At 27.1% G+C, this 20,126-nt stretch overlaps 1 protein-coding gene across 1 annotated transcript; it reads left to right on the top strand.

Moving 5' to 3' along the window:
* Positions 1–5,398: 5,398 nt before the first annotated feature.
* Positions 5,399–7,526, top strand: LOC114379247 (LOB domain-containing protein 1-like). The gene is made up of 2 exons (XM_028337873.1): positions 5,399–5,752; positions 6,744–7,526. The coding sequence occupies exons 1-2, from the start codon at positions 5,510–5,512 to the stop codon at positions 7,107–7,109; spliced, it is 609 nt and encodes a 202-aa protein (XP_028193674.1). The 5' UTR covers positions 5,399–5,509; the 3' UTR covers positions 7,110–7,526.
* The last annotated feature ends 12,600 nt before the right edge of the window (positions 7,527–20,126 follow it).

Raw genomic sequence — 20,126 nt, 5'->3', positions numbered from 1 at the left:
TCTGTGTTTCCTCTTTGTATATGGTACTGACAATATGTGCTCTTGTAGTGTCTCTTTTTGGCTTCTGAAAGTTTATATTTCTCGCAATTTCTTTTATGTATATAAAAGATGAAGTGTTTGTTTAACATTAATTTTAGTCTTTTGGATGGTTCTCGCAGCATAATTTGAGCATATGTACTTTGTATGGATTTTTTTGGCTTTATGTAGTTTTATGTGTAAATGCCACAAATTTTTGTAACAAGACATAAAAACTTACGTTTGTGGGATGTTCTACTTTGAGTTATTAATAACTATCTACATTTTCATTTTCCCCTGAAATGAAATTTTTTAACTTTAGACTATAAAACAACCTTCTATTACGTTTTATTTTGGATTGCCCTCCTTCATCAAGCATGTAAAGATATGGCCAAATGTTTAACATCTTTGGATTTGTTTATTGACTTCTCTTAAACATGGTATTTACAGATAGTTTTTAGGTCGTTAAACTTGCTAGGTAGGGAAAGTGGAAAATGATTTTGGATGGGATACTTTCACTTGTGGAGTAAAAGTGACCAGAAAGAGATATGAAAGGTCATGTAGTGTGTCCTGGCTCCTGATAAATCACTACAAAATTGTTTTGGAATGTGTTGAATTTCGACTGTTTATAATCATTTAAAGTTTAAAAATCTTGTGACTCAAATTGAATGCTACTGCTTAAGTACAAAGTTCTTATAGCTTTAATATCTCACTTGCATGTTATCTGCACTTTCACCACAGCAAGACCCCATCTCTATCAGACCCCAAAAGAGTGTTGAGGTTGCTGTCGAATGAACAGGGAAAAAGGGGAAGTGTGGTGGCTTTTTGCAAGATGAATCCTTGTTGTGCAATGTGCAGTGCAGGTTCAAAAACAAATGTGCTTGTGCATTTTCAAAAAACAAACTTAAGGGGGAATGGAGTCTTGCTCACAACTCACACAAGGTGATTTTGATTTTGATTTTGAAGTCATTGTCTAAAGAGCTATAAATAAATTAATAATTAACAATGAAAGCATATGAATGAATGGGGAACTTTACTTTTATATGTAGCTCTTCATCAATTGCTGCTGTATTAGCATCTTCCGAAATTGTTTAAGCGCTTAACGATGCAGCTTTTGATTCGCATATTAGCCTTTGGTAACATTTTCATATAGTGAAGTTATTGTTGCATGTTGTGTAAACGCTGTCTACTTAAGATGAATGACTAAGATATTATCACTTAATATCTATGTAGTCAACATTCAAAAACAAAGATATTATCATGTCATTTATTTACTATTGGATAATTTATTTACTATTGATTGTTTAGTCTACCTAATCTAGTTAGCGATTGCTCAAGTAATTCTAATGGGTGAGTTTTACGTGCTGTAAATTGCTGAATAACGATAACATGTCATTCTGCAACAGGGCTTTGATTTTCTGTTTTTCGGTGAACATTGATTGATGACTTTGGACTTGAGGCACTAATTAACAACTTTGTCTTGACCTTGAATGTTGGTTAAACATCAGCAGAACTCTAATAGAGATATGAAAGCAAAAATAAATTTAGTGATTGATTTCCAAATGAAAAAATTTACTATAAAAACCTAATCAGCTAATCTAAATTAATCTCCTAAGGGATTTTTAACTTTGGATCTCAATGACAGTGCCAACATGACTCACTTGAAGATAATTGTAGAGACCATAGAGAGTGAAAAATTGTCTCAGCATTGTCTTTGCTTTTTCTTGATCCTTCAATCCGGTAAGTCCATGCATTTGTACAACTATGTATTTATTCAAGAAAGATGGATTATTACTCTATTTATCAGTCCAAGTAACCATTAGGATCGGCTTAGTGATTAGTGGTTTGAGTAGTTTGTATGAAATCATAAATCAAAAGAATTATCGGTGGTCTGAGTAGGTAACTGCAACTAATTTAGAGTAATAATGCATTATTAGACTTGATTATTTAAGTATTATGAAATTTATGATTTACTATTTTGTTTTATTATATTACGGAAATGTTTAATTAATTGATATGTTATTTATAAATATTTTATTGATATTTATATGAAGTGAACTCTTACGAGTCTACTAGTTAATCCAAGAATATTCAATTAATATACATCCTCATTCATCTCACAATAACTTATTTGTATGTTGTTCATCAGTTCCAAAGATTGCGTGAAATAAGTGTTCTATGCGTACGAAGCATAATCGCTCATGATTCCCTTGAACTTATGTGTCATGATCCTCGCACATCAATGTGGTGCACAACTCAATCGTGTGTGTGTCAATAGTCAATATTTATCCACCAAGGCTTTGGTTGGAAGTTTTGGTCAAGTCTAGAGAATGTTTTTAATCACGGTCCTCTTGGCACAACAACCCATCCGTCTCTGTACCATGTGGCTCACGACATAGTTTTGTTCAATTATTTTGATCTAAGACCAATGAAAGATTTCCTGGACACATGTTGTATAATGTTGTAGTACGACCATTCAACATATGAGCCATTCCTTTCATGCCAGGATAAGGGGTGATGGTGACGAAAGCCAGGTAGGGACTACAGCAACTTTGACTGGTTTTAGATGCAACCTTTCATTACTTTTTTTTTCTTTTCATAAGTTTTTTTCTTCGGAGATAATTTCATTTGAGATATAATCAGACATTAAATGTAAATATTTTTTTGTGAGAGACTAATCATTCGAACATTAGATGCAATATTTCATTTATTAGCATCTTTTAATTTAGTTAGGATATTTCACTCTAGTTGGCTAATTTATTTAATTATCACATCACATGTGACAAATCTTGGACATGATAAGAAGTCATGCAGCCAGGAGCTTGAATGTTGAGTGATTACGTCTCTATCTCTCTCTCATTTATTGGAGTCCCCTATATGTGTTTCCTAAACTAGATAGATTTTAATTTTACCCTCCCAGCTTGCTATGAACTAATCAAATTGTTTTGTGTCTATACTAATTAACCACTACTTTAACATTAATATGAACATGTTTATTATAAGTGGGAAGAAAAAAAAAAAGAGTTGATTATAGTGGGAGTAAACCGTAAAGTGGTGGTAGCTAATGTTCTTTTCTTAAGGTCCACACGCTGAAGACTCTTGAGGGCTATACAGAGCAACTGAGGAAGAAAAATGTTGTAAATTACAAAGGTCCAACTGCTTCCACCGCAAAGTTGAAACTTAAAATTAAAATTTTCCAAGTCGTGGAAAAATTAATCACTTGAAGATAAGTTAGAATCCCACTGTCTTAAATAATACCTATTTAAGAACTTAAAGACCTATGATTTATATTTTACGCATTGTAGAATAGAGTATTGACTCCATATATATTATACACTAATTATCAATATTTGAAAGTTCACATTGGTTAATTGGAACTTAAAGACTTTGATCATAGAGACCCTTTTGTGTTGGAATTTTCTCCAGCACCACATTCTAGTAGTCTTGTTAATTGATAAATGTTTTATATGCTTACATATTTTAGTATTTATCTTATATTTTACTTTATTTTAATAACTTTTACGCTAATATAATTATTAATTAGGAGAAAGTTTAGTGCCTTTAACTTTTAAGAAATTTTATTAGTTTTTTATGTTTTATGTAGGAAAAGAAGAAGAATTGAAGATTTTGGAAAAATAGCTTTGGAAGTTCAAATCACACATCTTTTGAAGCATATTGTGAAAACCTAAAGCATATTATTTGTACTTTATTTTAGTCCTTTTAAAATGATTAAAAGTAAGGATAAAAAAATTTAAAGACGAAAAAATAAAAATAAAAAAGTTCAAGAATTAAAAACAAAAATTCTAAAACATTTAGGGACTAAAAAATACTTTACCCATGGAAATATTATGAACCATTCTTCCAGATTGAATTTGAGAGATTTATTGCAATCTTATTGAGTGGGCATATTTTACAAAATTAAGTCATTTGATTTTTCCTTTTAACAACGAGAAGGTTTTTCACAATAAAATTCTCGGTGTTATTTTTCTAGCTTGACACTTATGGTGCCAATTTTGAACTCATAATTTGGTTTACTAATTCTGAACATTTTTTGTTACATGGCCATGTCCAATGAGCTGAACGACCCCCAACAACCTTGCCCCACCTTGTGGCCAATTAACTCCCTTGCACTTGCACACACATGCAAACAAGCACACACACCCAAGGAAGCGTGTGCATATATTCTACCAGCAGATACTAATTACAGAGAGTCTTTCGTAGTAGTTGATTGAGTAGAAACTTGAAAGATAGCCTTGTCTCTGTCGTGGCAGCAAAGTACCCTAATATCAACTCACTTAAGCAAACCGTTCCTAACTAATAATGTAAAAAATTAAGCCACTTGGCACAAGCATAAAAAGTCTAGTTTATAGTGTGGACCAAGTTAATTATAATGTTAAACCTGCTTAGCTAGCTACATTACCCACAACTAGGAACATTGGAGGTAGTAAGATTTTATTTTTTTTATTATCAAGTATCAAGTATTAATTATTAATGTTAATTTTTTTTAACATGAGACGATAAAATCATATATGTAAAATGAGAATGAGATCACATTTTAGTTTCATCACAAATTGTATTAGTGTTAGCTAAACTTAAGTCCACCGTATCAATTTATTGAATCAATTCAGCAAATTAAAAATAAAATTGTGACTGACTCAACCAAAGATTTTTCAGATGGTGAGAAAATATGGCTACTTTTGCTTTGTCCTCTGAGGCTGCTTTACATTGTGTTGTCCGTTATGATAAGGTTAAAAAATAAGAGGAAAAAATCGAAAACAAACAAATGAAGGAGTAATGTCGTAGTGTCCAATTTATACAGTTACCTTGCTTGTTTTACACGTAAAATAATTTTGGGAAGGAGAATTGTATTACTATGAATTCTAGAGAAAATTAAGCAGGCTAATTTCAATTAATATGTTATCCATTTTGTGGTTTATGGGTATGCTGCAACTCAAGCCCAACAAAGGTGGAGACTGAAGAGGACATGTCGATTACACTCACATGGACTTCTTTTTTCTAACTATCTATAGGGGAAAGCACTTTCCACATTCCTAGACAAGTTAGGCAAACCACAAAAGATTTCCAGTGGAAAATGCAAAAGCTGGTTCCATATGGAAAGAAATTAATAGTGACGAAAATTTTAATTTTATTATTTATTTTTCAAAGATCAAAATTGGGTCACAATCAGAAGAATTGGTCATGAAAACGGTTTTTTTCAAACTCTAAGAGTTTTCATACACAATGAGCCAAATCCACAGCACCTAACGAAGAAGTAGAAACCGCAAGCAGCCACGTCGTTGGTGACATCATTTTTTCCACGTGATAATGCTATACTGGCTTGAAGCTTCTCATTTCCCTTATAAAAACCACAAAGATTAACTTCGAATAACAATGTAACAAGCCCTCTTGTCTTCTCTTCTCTTTGTGTTCCTAAAAAACACACAGCACAAGTAGACAAACACAAAGGAACAAATTGCAAGTTGAGAAAATTAACATGGAAAACAGTGACATTTCCTCTGCCCCACTTTCTCACTCCCCCACTAATTCCTCTTCTTCCTCACCAACACCACCTTCACCTCCTACTGTTGTGATGAGTCCTTGTGCTGCATGCAAGATTTTGAGGAGAAGATGTGCTGAGAAATGTGTCTTGGCACCTTATTTTCCTCCAACTGAACCTGCCAAGTTTACCATTGCACACCGGGTATTTGGTGCCAGCAACATCATCAAGTTCCTTCAGGTAGTTACACGATCAATACTAACAATTTTTTTTATCCACAAATATTAATTATTTGTATTATTAATTTTTTTTTTTTGTTAACTGGAATTCGAATCTGCGATCTATCTTTCGTTCTCTTCTCTCTTCAACATCTTTTTTTTCTCTGAGTCGATGATGACAGTGTTAAGAATCCCTCCATTGTTGAGTTGTAGTTCCCTGTATCACCCGTCAAAGCGTCCTCTCCACAAAGACATATGAACAAAAGTGCCTAATTTTTATGCTGCTCCCGATAAGTGTCGACAAAGTGTAGATAAATAAATAATAAGATCAATTATATTTTCAGTCCTATAGTTATAGAAATATTCGTCTTTGATCTCTAAAAAAATATTTTCTTTTTGATTTCTCTTTTATAGAAATATGTCCATTGCGGTCTTTGTCTTTTATAAAATCGTCTTTTTTAGTTTCTTATTTATGAAACAAAGATCCCACATAACACATTTTCATACATAATAACGAGTAAAAAGAGATGTTTTTATTTACTAAAAAGTAAAAGCAAACATTACTTTATAACAACTTAAAAATATATTTTATCTTAAAAAAAAAACAAAAACTCTCTACTTTAGCAGTGAAACCTGAAAAGTAAACCGTACAAATGCCTAATCATGTGAATCTCCTGACTTTATTTTTTTTTCTAATGTCAATAACTCTTTCCTAATTAGATGAAATGGAGTTTGGAGTTATAAAGCCTCAAATAAATGCATTTTCAACAACCTATTTCTAACGAATACCTGGTGGTGGGCATTCAAGTAGTTATACTTAATTAACACTCTCCTGTATTCCAAGTCTTAGCCTTTAAAAAGAAATTTAAGATCTAGAAGCAACCAACAGATACCTAAATTTTTCTTAACCATTAAATATTTTTTGTCCAATGTATTTTCTCAAGGGTAGAAAATTAAAACTTGGGCATTTTTTATCATCTAAACTTTTTTTTTTTTTTGCATTTATTTTTCAGGAGCTTCCAGAGTCTCAGAGAGCTGATGCAGTGACCAGCATGGTGTATGAGGCTAGTGCAAGAATAAGAGACCCTGTTTATGGTTGTGCAGGGGCAATTTGCCAGCTCCAAAAGCAGATCAATGAACTTCAAGCACAATTGGGCAAGGCACAAGCTGAGCTTGTGAACATGCAGCTTCAGCAAGCCAATCTTGTGGCTCTAATTTGCATGAAAATGGCACAGAGTCCACAGGAATCACCACAACAATCAGTGGATGATTTCATTTCAACTCCTCCCCACAGTGGTGGTGCCTATCAAAGTGGCATGAACTTCTTTGAGGACAACACTAGCCTAAACTCACTATGGGAACAGCCCCTTTGGACATGAAGGAGAATCAATATCATATAAATATTAATTAAATATAGAATACGGTTAGACATTCACAAAGTGGTTCGTATGATTGTCTCCCAAGGAGAAAGTTGAACGAATCAATTAGAACTAATAAAAAGTTAATTCAAATTAAGCTAGGATTTATGCAATTATGTTAATTTAATTCCCTGCATGAGGAAAAATTTGGAGGGAAAGAATATGATTTAGTATCTAGTAAGAAGGTCCTGCATTCAATCCTTTGAGCATGTTGATCAAATTTGATTCCTAACTTTGTGTATAAAAAATGCATTGTTAGGAGATGTATTCGATCACTTGCTAGGCAAAAAACATCAACCTAAAAATAATAGATGGTGTTTTACTCCATGTAATATTTGAAATTGAAGAGAAAGGAAATTGTTACGTTTTAAGTCTTTATTTACGGTACTATTTTTGAAGATTAAACACCTTTTTCTACCACCTACTAAATATAATCATGAAAAAAATAATACGATGTCTCGTGAATGCTTAATTGTTCCTTGTCAAAGTAGTAGCTTTTGACCATCTCTCTCTTGGCTTTGGATTCGTTATTTGGTTTCATAATACAATTTTTTGTGTCAATCAATAGGGAACACTGGTAAACTTCAATATGATGCCTAGCAACAAAAATAATGAAAAAGAAGTTTAGCCTCTTTCAATTTATCATCTTAAATATATAACTTGAATTTTAATATTTTAAAAAATATATTAATAATTAAAAATAAAATTGGATTTAAATATAAATTATTTATCATTAATATAAAATATAATTTTATATGTGTTTTGAAATATTTATTTATTATTTATTTCGTGTAATGCACGTGTTAAAAAAAACTCGTCAAATATATATGAAATAATCTAAAATTTATTATAATCTTCGTCAATGATTTTTACTTAATGGTCATTGTTGCATTTTTTCTTTTAAATGGACATTCTCACTTAGAAAAATCATATCTTAGAAAATGTATAAAATTTGCTTATATAAACTCTAAAATAAGAGATTAATCTAACATGACAATTCCATGCTCATACTTTAACTTTTCAAAGATCAATCTTTGGCCTTTAGACTCGCTTCAGCGACTTCGCCCATTAAGTGAGAAGGGGGTGAGGTATTATAGATTATAATAGATTGGAAAAACTGCATGATTTTATTCGAGTAAACACCTAATTAAGTCTCTGAAAAAAAAATTTAACCCAAAATTTGATTTTTAAAGAAAAAAGTTACTGAATAATCTTTCAAAATTATAAATATGAGACAATTTAGTGTTTTACTCATTTTTCTTTTATTTCTAGTATATAATTATATCCTAAAACTTCTCAAAGAAAATACTTCCTAAATTTTGAATACGTACTAATTTAATCCCTAAAAAATAATGAATAACCTAAATCGATCCTTGAAGATATTAACTGAAATAGATAAATAAATAAATTGTCTCATATTTATAATCTTAAGTAATTATTCTATGACTTTTTTTAAAGACTAAATCAAGTAAAAACATTCTTATATAGATTGAATTTGTATTTACACTATTGAATTATGTATTTATTCTTTTTTATTTGATTGGCTATTTAACTTATTCTGAATAACGATTTAAAAAATGGTAAATTACTAATAAACATATTTATATGTTATGTGATTCAGACCATGAATAAAGTAATAAAGTTATAATAATAATTAAAAAGGTTAACTCAATTGATTAAATATATAAATTATTATAAATTTTAATATTATTTTCAATTTTGACAAGATTAAAAAATGCAACAATACACCGATACAATGGCTGAATGGCCAACTTTAATAATCTGAACAAAATTAGTTTCACATCAAGTTAGTTTGAAACTTTGAATCAGGAAAAAAGAAATTAAATTAAATCAAAGGAATATTCAATAGTTCATGTGTCACTTTCACACTTTACTCTCCAAGAGAAAGTAAGGAGTTACCATATGGCTGGCATGTGTCTCTCGGCCTGAAACGCGTTTGCGGGAACTATTTTCAAATCACGTGTGAAGCACGTGATCTTTTTATCAAGCAGCAACCATGTCCCACGTTGTCACTTGTCCGCGATTATAAAATTCCACAGACACTCAACTTAAAGATGTAAATGAGTTAAATTATTTATCAATTATTTGAATTTGATTGATTAAATGTTCAATAAAATTTATTTATTTAATTAATTAAATTTAGGATTGATTTCAATTACTCAAATGAGTTAAATTTAAACTTTAAAATATTGACATTAAAAATTCCTGAATAATTCATTTTTATATATGTATATAAAGAGAGAGAAAAAATTACATGGATTCTCCAATATTATAACACATGTTTGTCACATGTTTTTTATTTGTAGATTATTATATACTATTAAAATATTGTGTTAAATACTAAATTGATAAAGTCAAAAAATAATTTTAGAATTTTCTTTGTAAATTAAAAAATAATTAAGTTTTAAATGAGTTAAACAAGTTAAGTCAAAGTTTTAATTTTTTAAAACAAGTTAAGTTAAAGCTTCTAATTAGACTCCTTTAAATAAATAAGTTAAATTTGAATCATTTTTTTCTTGACAAGAGAAACTTAAATTTATAATGTTTGACTTAGTTCGACTCATTTACACCCTAAATCATGATTATGGATAATTATACTAAAAATACTGAGTTTAATTAAACTTTTTAACTTTTAAAATTTAAATAGTGTATGGTTAATGGTTTTAGTTTTTTTTTAAAAACAAATTAAGTATTTAAAAAAAGTGAATTGGTTCTTTTATTATTGTTTTAAAATTATTTTTTTAACTCACGGACTAAAATATCAAATTTCATCTATAAAATAAAATAAAATTTTCCTTCTTTAGAGCCTAATCCCCATTTTATAAATTGTTTAAAATTTTATTAAATTTTCACAAAAAAAATAAAAAATAACCACGTAGGAAATATTTTGCATATCAAATCTATCATAAGCCCCAAACATTTAGATAGAAAATAAGAAATTGAGAGTTTTAAATAGAAAACATTAATAGATAAACTAAATTTACTTAGTTTTAAATTTTAAAAGAAATAAACTTAGCTAGCTTAAAAAACTTGAGAGGAAAAAAATAGTGCATGATTCAAACTAAAGAGATTAGGTCAAAACGTAAACGATGTTGGTCAGTTTATGTTTAATTGAATTTTAGTTTTTGTATTTTATTTTGTGTATGGAATTGTCAATTTGGATCAATTCGATCCATTTGAGCCTATCTATTCATGGTTAGTACATTTTTTTGGATAGAGTTGGACTAATTTAATGAGGGTTGAAAATATTGCTAATCTAACCTTTGATGGGTTTGAGAAAAGTGGGTCAATTCATGAGTTACACACTCGTTAAAATATCAAAAAGAAAACTATCAAAATAAATTTACTTCTATATAACAAGTTAATAAGATACTTTTGAATGATTATAAACTAAAAAATATATAGGTTGTCATTTGTACAATAAAATAGCAAAATATGATATGAAATAATAAAAAAATAAAGTATATAAATTGTGAAAATAAAAAAGTGTTATACATTAAAAAGTAATCATTAACAAATTGTTGGTGAAAGTGGTCATAGACTTGATGCTTTTAAAGAAGAATCTAAATTTAAATATTGTAAATAAAAAAACATAATTGACAACAGAGAAGAGTCAAGTTTCCTTACAAAAATTAATTATTAGTAAAACTTCTAAATATTCTCATTAATGTCATGGTAAAAAAATAATTTCAATATACAGGATATTAACCTCAAATTAGGCACTAACAACACATAATATTAAGTTTATCATTTGTGATTTTACTAAGTATAAAAAAGTAAATACAAAAATTGAGCCAACCGGCTATTCTAATCCATCACAACCTATCATAATTTAGGTTAATAAAATTCCAGGTCCCGTCAAACTGCGCTAAAATAAGCTTAGACTTATATTTTCACAACTTAACCAACCTATTCATCGAAAAAATCAAGTCAGTCCATTATTCAAGCTCATTTTAACACCCAACTTATCATTGATTTTTATAAACAGTACACAAAGGAGAAATATAAAAAAATAAAAAAATAGAACAGCAGTGATTCTTATTATATTTTTTATTTATAAAAAAGTTTTTTCTTTATCAATTTATAAAAACTAACAATGGGTTATATCTCTATTATATTTATGTTAATTATTGAATGTTATTTTGAGATGAGAAATTTAATTTGAATAAGTGAAAAATGTAGCTGAATGTAAGTAATTAAAATTAAGAGAACCAAAATTATCTGTAAAATAAAATCTAAAATTAAAAGTGTAATTAAGCTTACTTTTTAACACATTTTTTGTACATTGTTTATTATTAACTAAAACTTATATACGAATTACGTGAATATATAACTGCTTATTTAATTGAGCTGAATTTAATATTTGAGACAAAAAAAGTGAAAAAAAAGTAAACTTTTATTAAGTTTAATCATAATTTACAAATTACAAAGCTATACATATTAATAATTTTATTCATATATTTTCTTATATGTTAGTTCCTTATACTTTTTCTTAACATGGAAAATTATATAAACAATATTATTTCATGTCGTTTTCTTTTAGCAAAGTTCTTTCAATTTTAATGCGCTAGATTATTAAAAGCTTTTTAAATTATATATCAAGTGCACGTTAAGACAATAAAAAAAGTAAAAATACTTACTATATTAAAATATAATTTTTAAGTTATTTTATATTTATTTTAAATTAAACTATTTAAGATTATATATTTAATACTTCTTATTACTTAATCATGAATATGATGCGCAAGATTAAAAAAAACATTTAAAAATTGGTACAATTTTAAAATGCATATGCTATATTTTAACTTAAAAAGAATCACTTTTCTGTTTTGTGTGGGCGAAGGGAAACACGTTTGATTTCTATTGACTGATTGAGTCAAAATTCAAAACTGCATCACACCGGCGCATCATAATCCTGACCAATAGTAGTACTTTTCGTTTAGTAATCTATTTTAATTTTAATTAGTTCTCAGAAACGTACGTAAAGTGAAATCAAGACATGGGCTCCTTAAAGTAAAAGGTTATAAAGTTGTTGTCTAATTCCGAAAACTTATTACGTTTTTTAGTTTTTTTTTTTTTACATGTATGATTTGAAGGAATATTTCTAATTATTTGTGGAGATTAATTTCCTTTGAGATACCTTAGTATACAGGAATTAGATTTCAAATTTTTAATTATTTTTTTAGAGATTCAAGCTCATTAATTATCACCCAAATCAATAACTTACCAGTAAAAATATATGGATTTTAATAGAATTAAAAAAACACATTATCAATAAAATAGAAATCATTTCAAAATATTTTTTAAAATAATAATTATAAAATTTAATAAATTGATTATACATGCCAATTTATAGTTAGACGACAATTTAAATAATTTTTACTTTCCCAATACATATATTATTATTCAGATATATTTATTTTGAATGTTGGTTTTAAGCGCTTATTGTATTTAAAATATTTTCTGTGATATAGATTTAATAAATTTGGCCTTTAGATTATGTAATATTATTTCAATGTGTATGTATATTAAATTTTAATTGAATTAAATACTATATGTGTATAATTTAATAACTGATATTAATTTATATTCTAAATATATAAATATTCTAAATGTGTATATATATATATATATATATATATATATATATATATATATATATATATATGTGTGTGTGTGTGTGTGTGTGAGAGAGAAATTTTATATACTCAATCTATTTAATAAAACCTACCAAATATTCAAAGTTAAATCAAGGCTTAATTACAATTTGGTTTTCATATTTTATTAGATGTACAATTTAGGCTCTTTATTTCAAAATAAATACATTTAATTCTTCTATTTTAAAAAGTTTTAATTTTGTCCATATTTTTTACTTTTTATATTTTAATTAAATAAAATATTTTTACAATACCATAAATGGTTAAGAATATATTAGGTCTATGATTTAATTGGACTGAAATAAAAAAAAAAATATAAGCAAAGTTGATAATTTGATCAAAATTACAGATATTTTTAAAATAAGAGATCAAATAATTTTATTTTAAAATAGAATTACCAAAATTATGGATTGAAAAATAACATGGGTGCATAAATTATATTTAAGCCCTAAACCAGTACAATTCAAGATTCGTAAAGGAAATAGTTGAATAAAATACATTTAACATAATTCATTCATACAATAATAGTATAATCACGTCACTTACATGTGTTTGACTTTTATTTGAAAAAAAAATAATTTCTTCTAGTATTAACTATTGAACTTTCTTCTCGACCTTCATCTCTTATGTTTGTCAATATCCTCTCGTCACATTCATGTTGAGTGTGACATTCACATAAAATTATAAAAATAAATTATAAGAAAGATTTTAATTATTATTTCAACACATTAAATTTCAAACATTATATTTGATGTTGTACATATTTATCTTCCTTTTTCATTTAATTTTCATCTTTCAATTGTATCCATACATAATTCAAAATATTTCACAAAAGTTAAAGGAATAATAAATGTACCAAAATAATTGTGAATTCCCAAATTTAGTTTATGATATTAAAAATAGAGTCATTCAATTCAATCTATTTTTTACATTTAAATTAGATTATATTGATTTTAATATATTGTATTTTTGGTATTTCTATATTATAAATATTAAGATAAATGTTATTTTTATCCATTATATTTTATTTTGGAAATATGTGTTTTCAAAATTTTCATTTTGATTTTTTATCACTACTACAAAAATAGCTTTTTACAATACGTATTTTACGACGGTTATACAGGAACCGCCTTAGAAGAAAAAAAAACATACTTATATTTATAATTTTCTAAATTACGACCACCTATATCCAAGACCCTCTACCACACACATGATGATATATATCATTTTTTTTAGAAAATAATTCATCCAGATTTTACATGCTTATTCAATTATAAATTATCAGATTTTAGTACATCAATTATTGATTAATTATGCAGAAAGACATAGAAATTAAACTCTAAAAAAAATAAATTAGTAATGTTTTAGATTTTTGTAGCTAAAAATACTTAATTGTTTTGGAAAATTGGGGATTGCCAACTTGGAGGCATATGTTGACTCCTATATTGGGTTTCAAAGCTTTATAGGAATAAAATCTTAATCGGTCAAGATTACTGCCTTGATGAATCTCATAACTTTGTTGAAAAAAACCCTCCCCTATTTTCTGATAGTCCTAACTCCTTAACTTGAGTTCATCTTGAGAATTCATGCCATGGACAATTATTTTGTCATGAGCAAAACAACTCTAATTTACTTGAGTTCATGCCATGGACAAATACCGTTCTATTGACTTCAGATTGAACATACTTTCCATTTATTTTACACGTTATATTTTATTTTACACGTCTTTAAAAGTCAACTCTGACACACCATTCAAAGACGGTTATTAACAAATAAATAACCGTTTTTGAAAGTCAACTCTAACACTTCATTCAAAGACGGTTAGTAACAAATAACCATCTTTGAAAATCACCTCTGACATAACATTTAAAGACGGTTATTAGCTGCATACAAAGACGGTTATTAAATAATAATCGTCTTTAAATGTAAATTCTAATACAACATTCAAAGACGGTTATTAGCTAATAACCGTCTTTGAATCTAAACGTTGACACAACATATAAAGACGGTTATTAGCTAATAACCATCCTTAAAAGGTTTGTACATTCAAAGACGGTTGTTATAATAATCGTCGTAAAAACCAATTTTGTTTTAACGACGTTTTAAACAAAAATGGTTGATAACCATTGTTAAATACATTTATTAACTGTTGTAAAAAGTCTTTTTTTTAGTAGTGTATGTTTTCAAAAGTTTTCATTTTTGACCCTTTGTATTTTAAAAAGTTTTATTTTAATTATTTATATTTTCAAAAGTTTCATTTTAGTCATTTCTTTTAATTTTCATTAACAAATGTTAGTGTCACAACTTAGAATTGCAACCTTCATCTACCAAACAATATTATCACACAACCCTATAATCAAAGTGTGATTCATTATCAATAAAGATTTAAAACGTTGGGTCTCAACAATAATGAAAAATTATCTGAAGTTGATCAAAATGAAACTTTCGTAAATATAAAAGAGTAAATGACTAAAATGTAATCTTTAAAACCAATGTATTAAAATAAAACAATATTAAAACATAATGGATTGAAAGTGACATTTAGCCTAAATATTAAGTATCCATTTGATTTTGTTTATGTTTAATATTTGTTGAAAAAAATAACCATGAATATATTAATAGAATCTAAGTTTCATTTCATTTAGACTATAATAATGTTGATAAATTAATATTTTATTTAAATTGATGCAAACAACCACCAAGCATGATTAATAGGTATAGGTGTGGGGTTGCTTCCTCCAAGTTGTATTAAATTCTTCAAAAAAGAGAATTTTATCGTCAATAATAATATGTTTAAATTGTCTTTCGTGAAAAGTACATGTGATGGTCTAGACCAAAATAAATTTGAAAACTTTTTGCTTAAAAATAAATCTAAATCCGTAAATACTCTCACCTAACTCTGAGCTAGGTTAACCCACGCACGACACACCTCTTTCCATTCCTATGAATTCAAACGTTCATGAATTGTCTTTGCTATTGTCTCGCAAACATAAAACATAGAACAAGGTGAGGAGCTTAATAAAACAAGACAATGTTCATGGTACTTTCATGCATCAACGTGAAGGTTGAGAGCTAAGATTGTATTTGCATGTGCTTGTCATTAATTGTGAGTCAACTTTGCAGACAGGGTAAGTGATATTCATCTTGCACACTTGAACTAAAAAACATAGCTCCCTTCGATCACTGAATTATTCCTCTCTTTTTGACTTGGATGGCTAAATTGACGTCTTATTCCCTAACTAACAGAGAACGTGTCTCTTGCCATATTCCAAAAATGAGGGCCACCGTTGTTCCAAGAAAGAATAAAAACCTACAATGGAAGGCCCCATAAATGGCCAAGAAATAAAAAAATGATTACTCCAACGTGCAGTAGGACAACCGGTGGGACCACTATAGTACTGTTTGAGTTTTTCTTTTCTTTTCTTTTTCAAATACATTCTCCTTTAATAACAATTTTGTTTGAGAGACAGTGGAACTAATCTCTAGTTATTTGTGTCTGTCGCCAATTAGCAACTTGGTTGCAAATTCCTTGCTAATCCCTCCTTATTCTATTTAGCAAGGAATATTTCTTCATCAATCAGCGAGTTTCTAGTATCCAGCAAGAATTTAAACATTTATTTATCATATTATGAGAGATTAATCTCTTATACTTAACTATCACGTAGCCGTTGGCTTCCAACTTAATATAACTATATCATTTTTAAGGGGCATGAAAAAATCATATTCCTTGAATGTAGATATCCCGAAATTCCAACAAGTATTAGTTGAATGATTTATGCTTACGAAGAAATTCTTAAACTCTATTGTGTGAAAATATAGAGTTGAAAATAAATTACTGTAAGAAAATTATCCTTCAATTGGAAGAAAAATAAGAATTCCCACCCTCTTTAGATGTGAGTCAATTCACATGCGCATTTTACTTTTATAGGTCAATTTATAAAAGGTTCAAATGCATGGCAAGTCAATCCACGCACTGATAGTTTCACGAGGTAATTCTACTGCAAGTCGTTTATTATACTTTGATATTCTTTTAATTGTTAATATTTTACTGACTTTTCTCAATTCATATAACATTAAAAGAAATCAGGAAAGATTTTTGTTAATAAAAAGATACATGATTTTTTTTTTGAACTGCGAAGATACATATTATGTTTTTATACAAAATAAGGAAAGTACTATAGGGTAAAAAAAAAAGACAAAAGTACAGGATATTGTATCACTTCACATCAAGGGATGTATCTTTTCATATGCATCATTTGTATGTATAGGTTAAGATTCAACATCTTTACCTGGAGGCTCATTCTATTGAAAATGTATACTATGTTGGACACTTTTTATGTATTTTGATGGGTATATTTTTTTATTAATTATTAATTATTAATTATTAGTTTATTAGTCTTGGTTAACAGGACTGATCGAATCCTTCATCTTTTTTTTTTAATTATCATATCCCATCAATTTCATATCTCTTTCATGCCTACACCTTGTGTTGATATAAATATACAAGATTTATAGCCAATAAAAAAAACCTTCACTTCAAGTGTTGTGATTATATTTGGCCTGATTTTTTAAAATGGTAAAAATAATTATAATTAAATGATTAAAATTATACATATATGCACAAGTAAAATTTACGTGTCATTAAAAATAATTTTTGTTTGAAGTAAGCAATAATTACTTACATAAAAAAATGTTGTTTTTAGAAGAAGTACTTTGATAATATGTTGATTATATAAAAAAACAGACATTTTTTAATTGCCATAATGATCTTAGCATACGTGAAGAATATGACTGGGTAACACGCATGATCGTGTAGAGTTAAAGTTGAATTGTAACAGTAGGACGTGCAAGAAAGAATATATTCAAAGATCAACATTTGTTAATGAAAAATTAATATTTTATTAAAAAAAATTAACTTAATGAGCGAGGACCAACGACGAACGAGGAGGCTGTTGAAATTAATTTAACGTAATAACTCATTAGTTTGAGTGATTTTAAACTTAATCTCTTTAAAGAAGGTTTTATATTCAAGTCTAATGAATGAAAAAAAATATAATTAAAAATGAATATTTCACTAAAAATAATCAATCAGATTTTTTGTCAAAAGATTAGTCATTAGTAAAAAATTAATGTATAATCATGATGATAAAATAAAATAAACTTAATGAGGAACAAAAGACAATCAATTTTAATTTATTTTGACTAGCTCGCTAAAAAAAGTTTATATGTTATGAACTTGTTGTTGAAAAATAATTAATATTTTAAACATATTAAGGATTTAATTGGAGCTAGTACGTATTGACAGTCTAAATGTTTTTTTTAAGCAATAACTAATCACAAAATGTTGAAATTTGAATCTTAACTTTGACATAATCTTAAAGGTCACCTATCAGTATAGCAATTAAATTCTTATGTTAAATATACTTTAGCAAAATTCCTCTTATATCTATTTTTTTAACCTTTAAAAATCAAACTTAATTATACTACTTTACGAATTGAGTTAAATTCCATTGGTATTTACTGTTATATCTTAAGCAAAAACATTTGTACAAAATTAGTAGATAATTAAGAATATCATTATATTTTTAATTATTTTACATTCAAATTAAATTAATAAATAATATTTAATACGGTTATCAAATTCATTTTATGTAAATTTTGCATATAAATATAAATATATAGAAGGGGTGTGTGTATAAAGTAAATTCATATTGATGGAATTTTGTAAAAATTAATGTCTCTTTTTAAGTTTTCTCAATAAACTGATAAAAAATTATTTTTTAAAAAAATGAATTAAATATGCTCCTAAAATTATATTTTAAATAAATGTTTATAATGCATATACACATATAATAAATTATGAAAAATTATCACTAAATACACCAATCAATTATGAAAGAATTTAAATTTAATCAATAATTACAATTCTATAATTTTTTTGCATAAAGAAGACCTGAAATTTATATATACAACTCAAATTCATGGCATTCAACTTTGACTATAAAGTGGTTGTCTGAGTATTGAAATTTCAAAGAAGCTGATTCAAAGTAGTACGGTACGGTGTTCTTTCTTGACAAATGTTTGTTATTAAAATGTTAATCAACATATTTCTATAATTAATATGAAAATGTTAATATATGTAGCACAGACATTTTTCATGAAAAATAATTTTGTTTAAGTCGGATAAAATGATTATGGACAATAAAAATTAAATATTTCATATTTAATAATTAATATAAAATAAAATATAACATTGTATCACTGCATAGATTTCTACATTATCAACATTTCTAAAATAATTATTATGATGTTCAATTTTCATGCATTGTGCTTTTCAAGTAATTTCCATGCATAGTTAGTGTAAAGATTTTATATAATATTATTTTTTATGATTTTTTTCCTCAATTACATCATTCCTCTCATCATTCACTTTAATTTATTCTTCTACTTCTCTCTTTTTTAATGTGCAAAATCAATGTAGAATCGGCATTTCTCAACGGCCAATTGAGATAGCTACAAAGAATTAATGAAAAAATCCAATAAAAACTACATTCGATGAGATAAGATATTTTTATTAATTTCTAGATTTTTTTTACTAATAAAAAAAACTTATTTGATTGTTTGGTTAACAATTTGTTAATTTTTAATATTTTTTAAAATGTTTTTTAAAGTAAGTTTTCTAAAACATTAATTTCTAATTTTTAGTTTTGTATATTTTTTTCATTGTTATTCTTAATATATTTATCAAATTCTTCTGTTATTATTTTTTAAATAGATAATAATTTTATTATTTTTATGTTATTTTATATTTTTTAATTATTTCTCAACGGTTAATCTTATCTCACTCTTATAATTTAATAAATTAATTTTTCAATTTTCAGTTACTAACTAACTTTTTAACTTAAAATTAAATTTTTAATTTCTAATTAATTTTTTGGTTAGTTTTATTAAATATACCCAAAGAAATAATAACTAATTAGACATTCACGAAGACCCACATCACCACCAGCCCAGCTATTGGGACCGAACGATGATTCTCAATTATTTGTCATCGCACAACATTTTGCATCCATCTAGAATGACCAAAACTACTCTAGAGTCAAATAAAAGGCACTATTTGTTAATTCTCCATGGAAAACTTGCATGTCTTTTGAAATTGAATTTTAAGATAAGAATTAAGTCTTCTTGAAGAAATGTTTGTGTTTTTTATTCAAGAGTACTGCATTTGATGTGCATATTTTCTTACAAGTGAAGAGTTACACAGTATAAATAACCTAACGTTTGAAAATATTAAAAACTT

This window comes from Glycine soja, chromosome 12, assembly GCF_004193775.1.
Source record: "Glycine soja cultivar W05 chromosome 12, ASM419377v2, whole genome shotgun sequence".
Lineage (NCBI taxonomy): Eukaryota > Viridiplantae > Streptophyta > Magnoliopsida > Fabales > Fabaceae > Glycine > Glycine soja.
This window is presented reverse-complemented; position numbering and strand designations above follow the sequence as displayed.

What these genes read in the sequence shown, in the direction of transcription:
- LOC114379247 (XM_028337873.1), top strand. Translation starts at nt 5,510, where the DNA reads ATGGAAAACAGTGACATTTCCTCTGCCCCACTTTCTCACTCCCCCACT. An exon ending in ACATCATCAAGTTCCTTCAG is followed by an intron (nt 5,753 to 6,743) that starts GTAGTTACACGA and finishes TTTATTTTTCAG; the next exon opens with GAGCTTCCAGAGTCTCAGAG.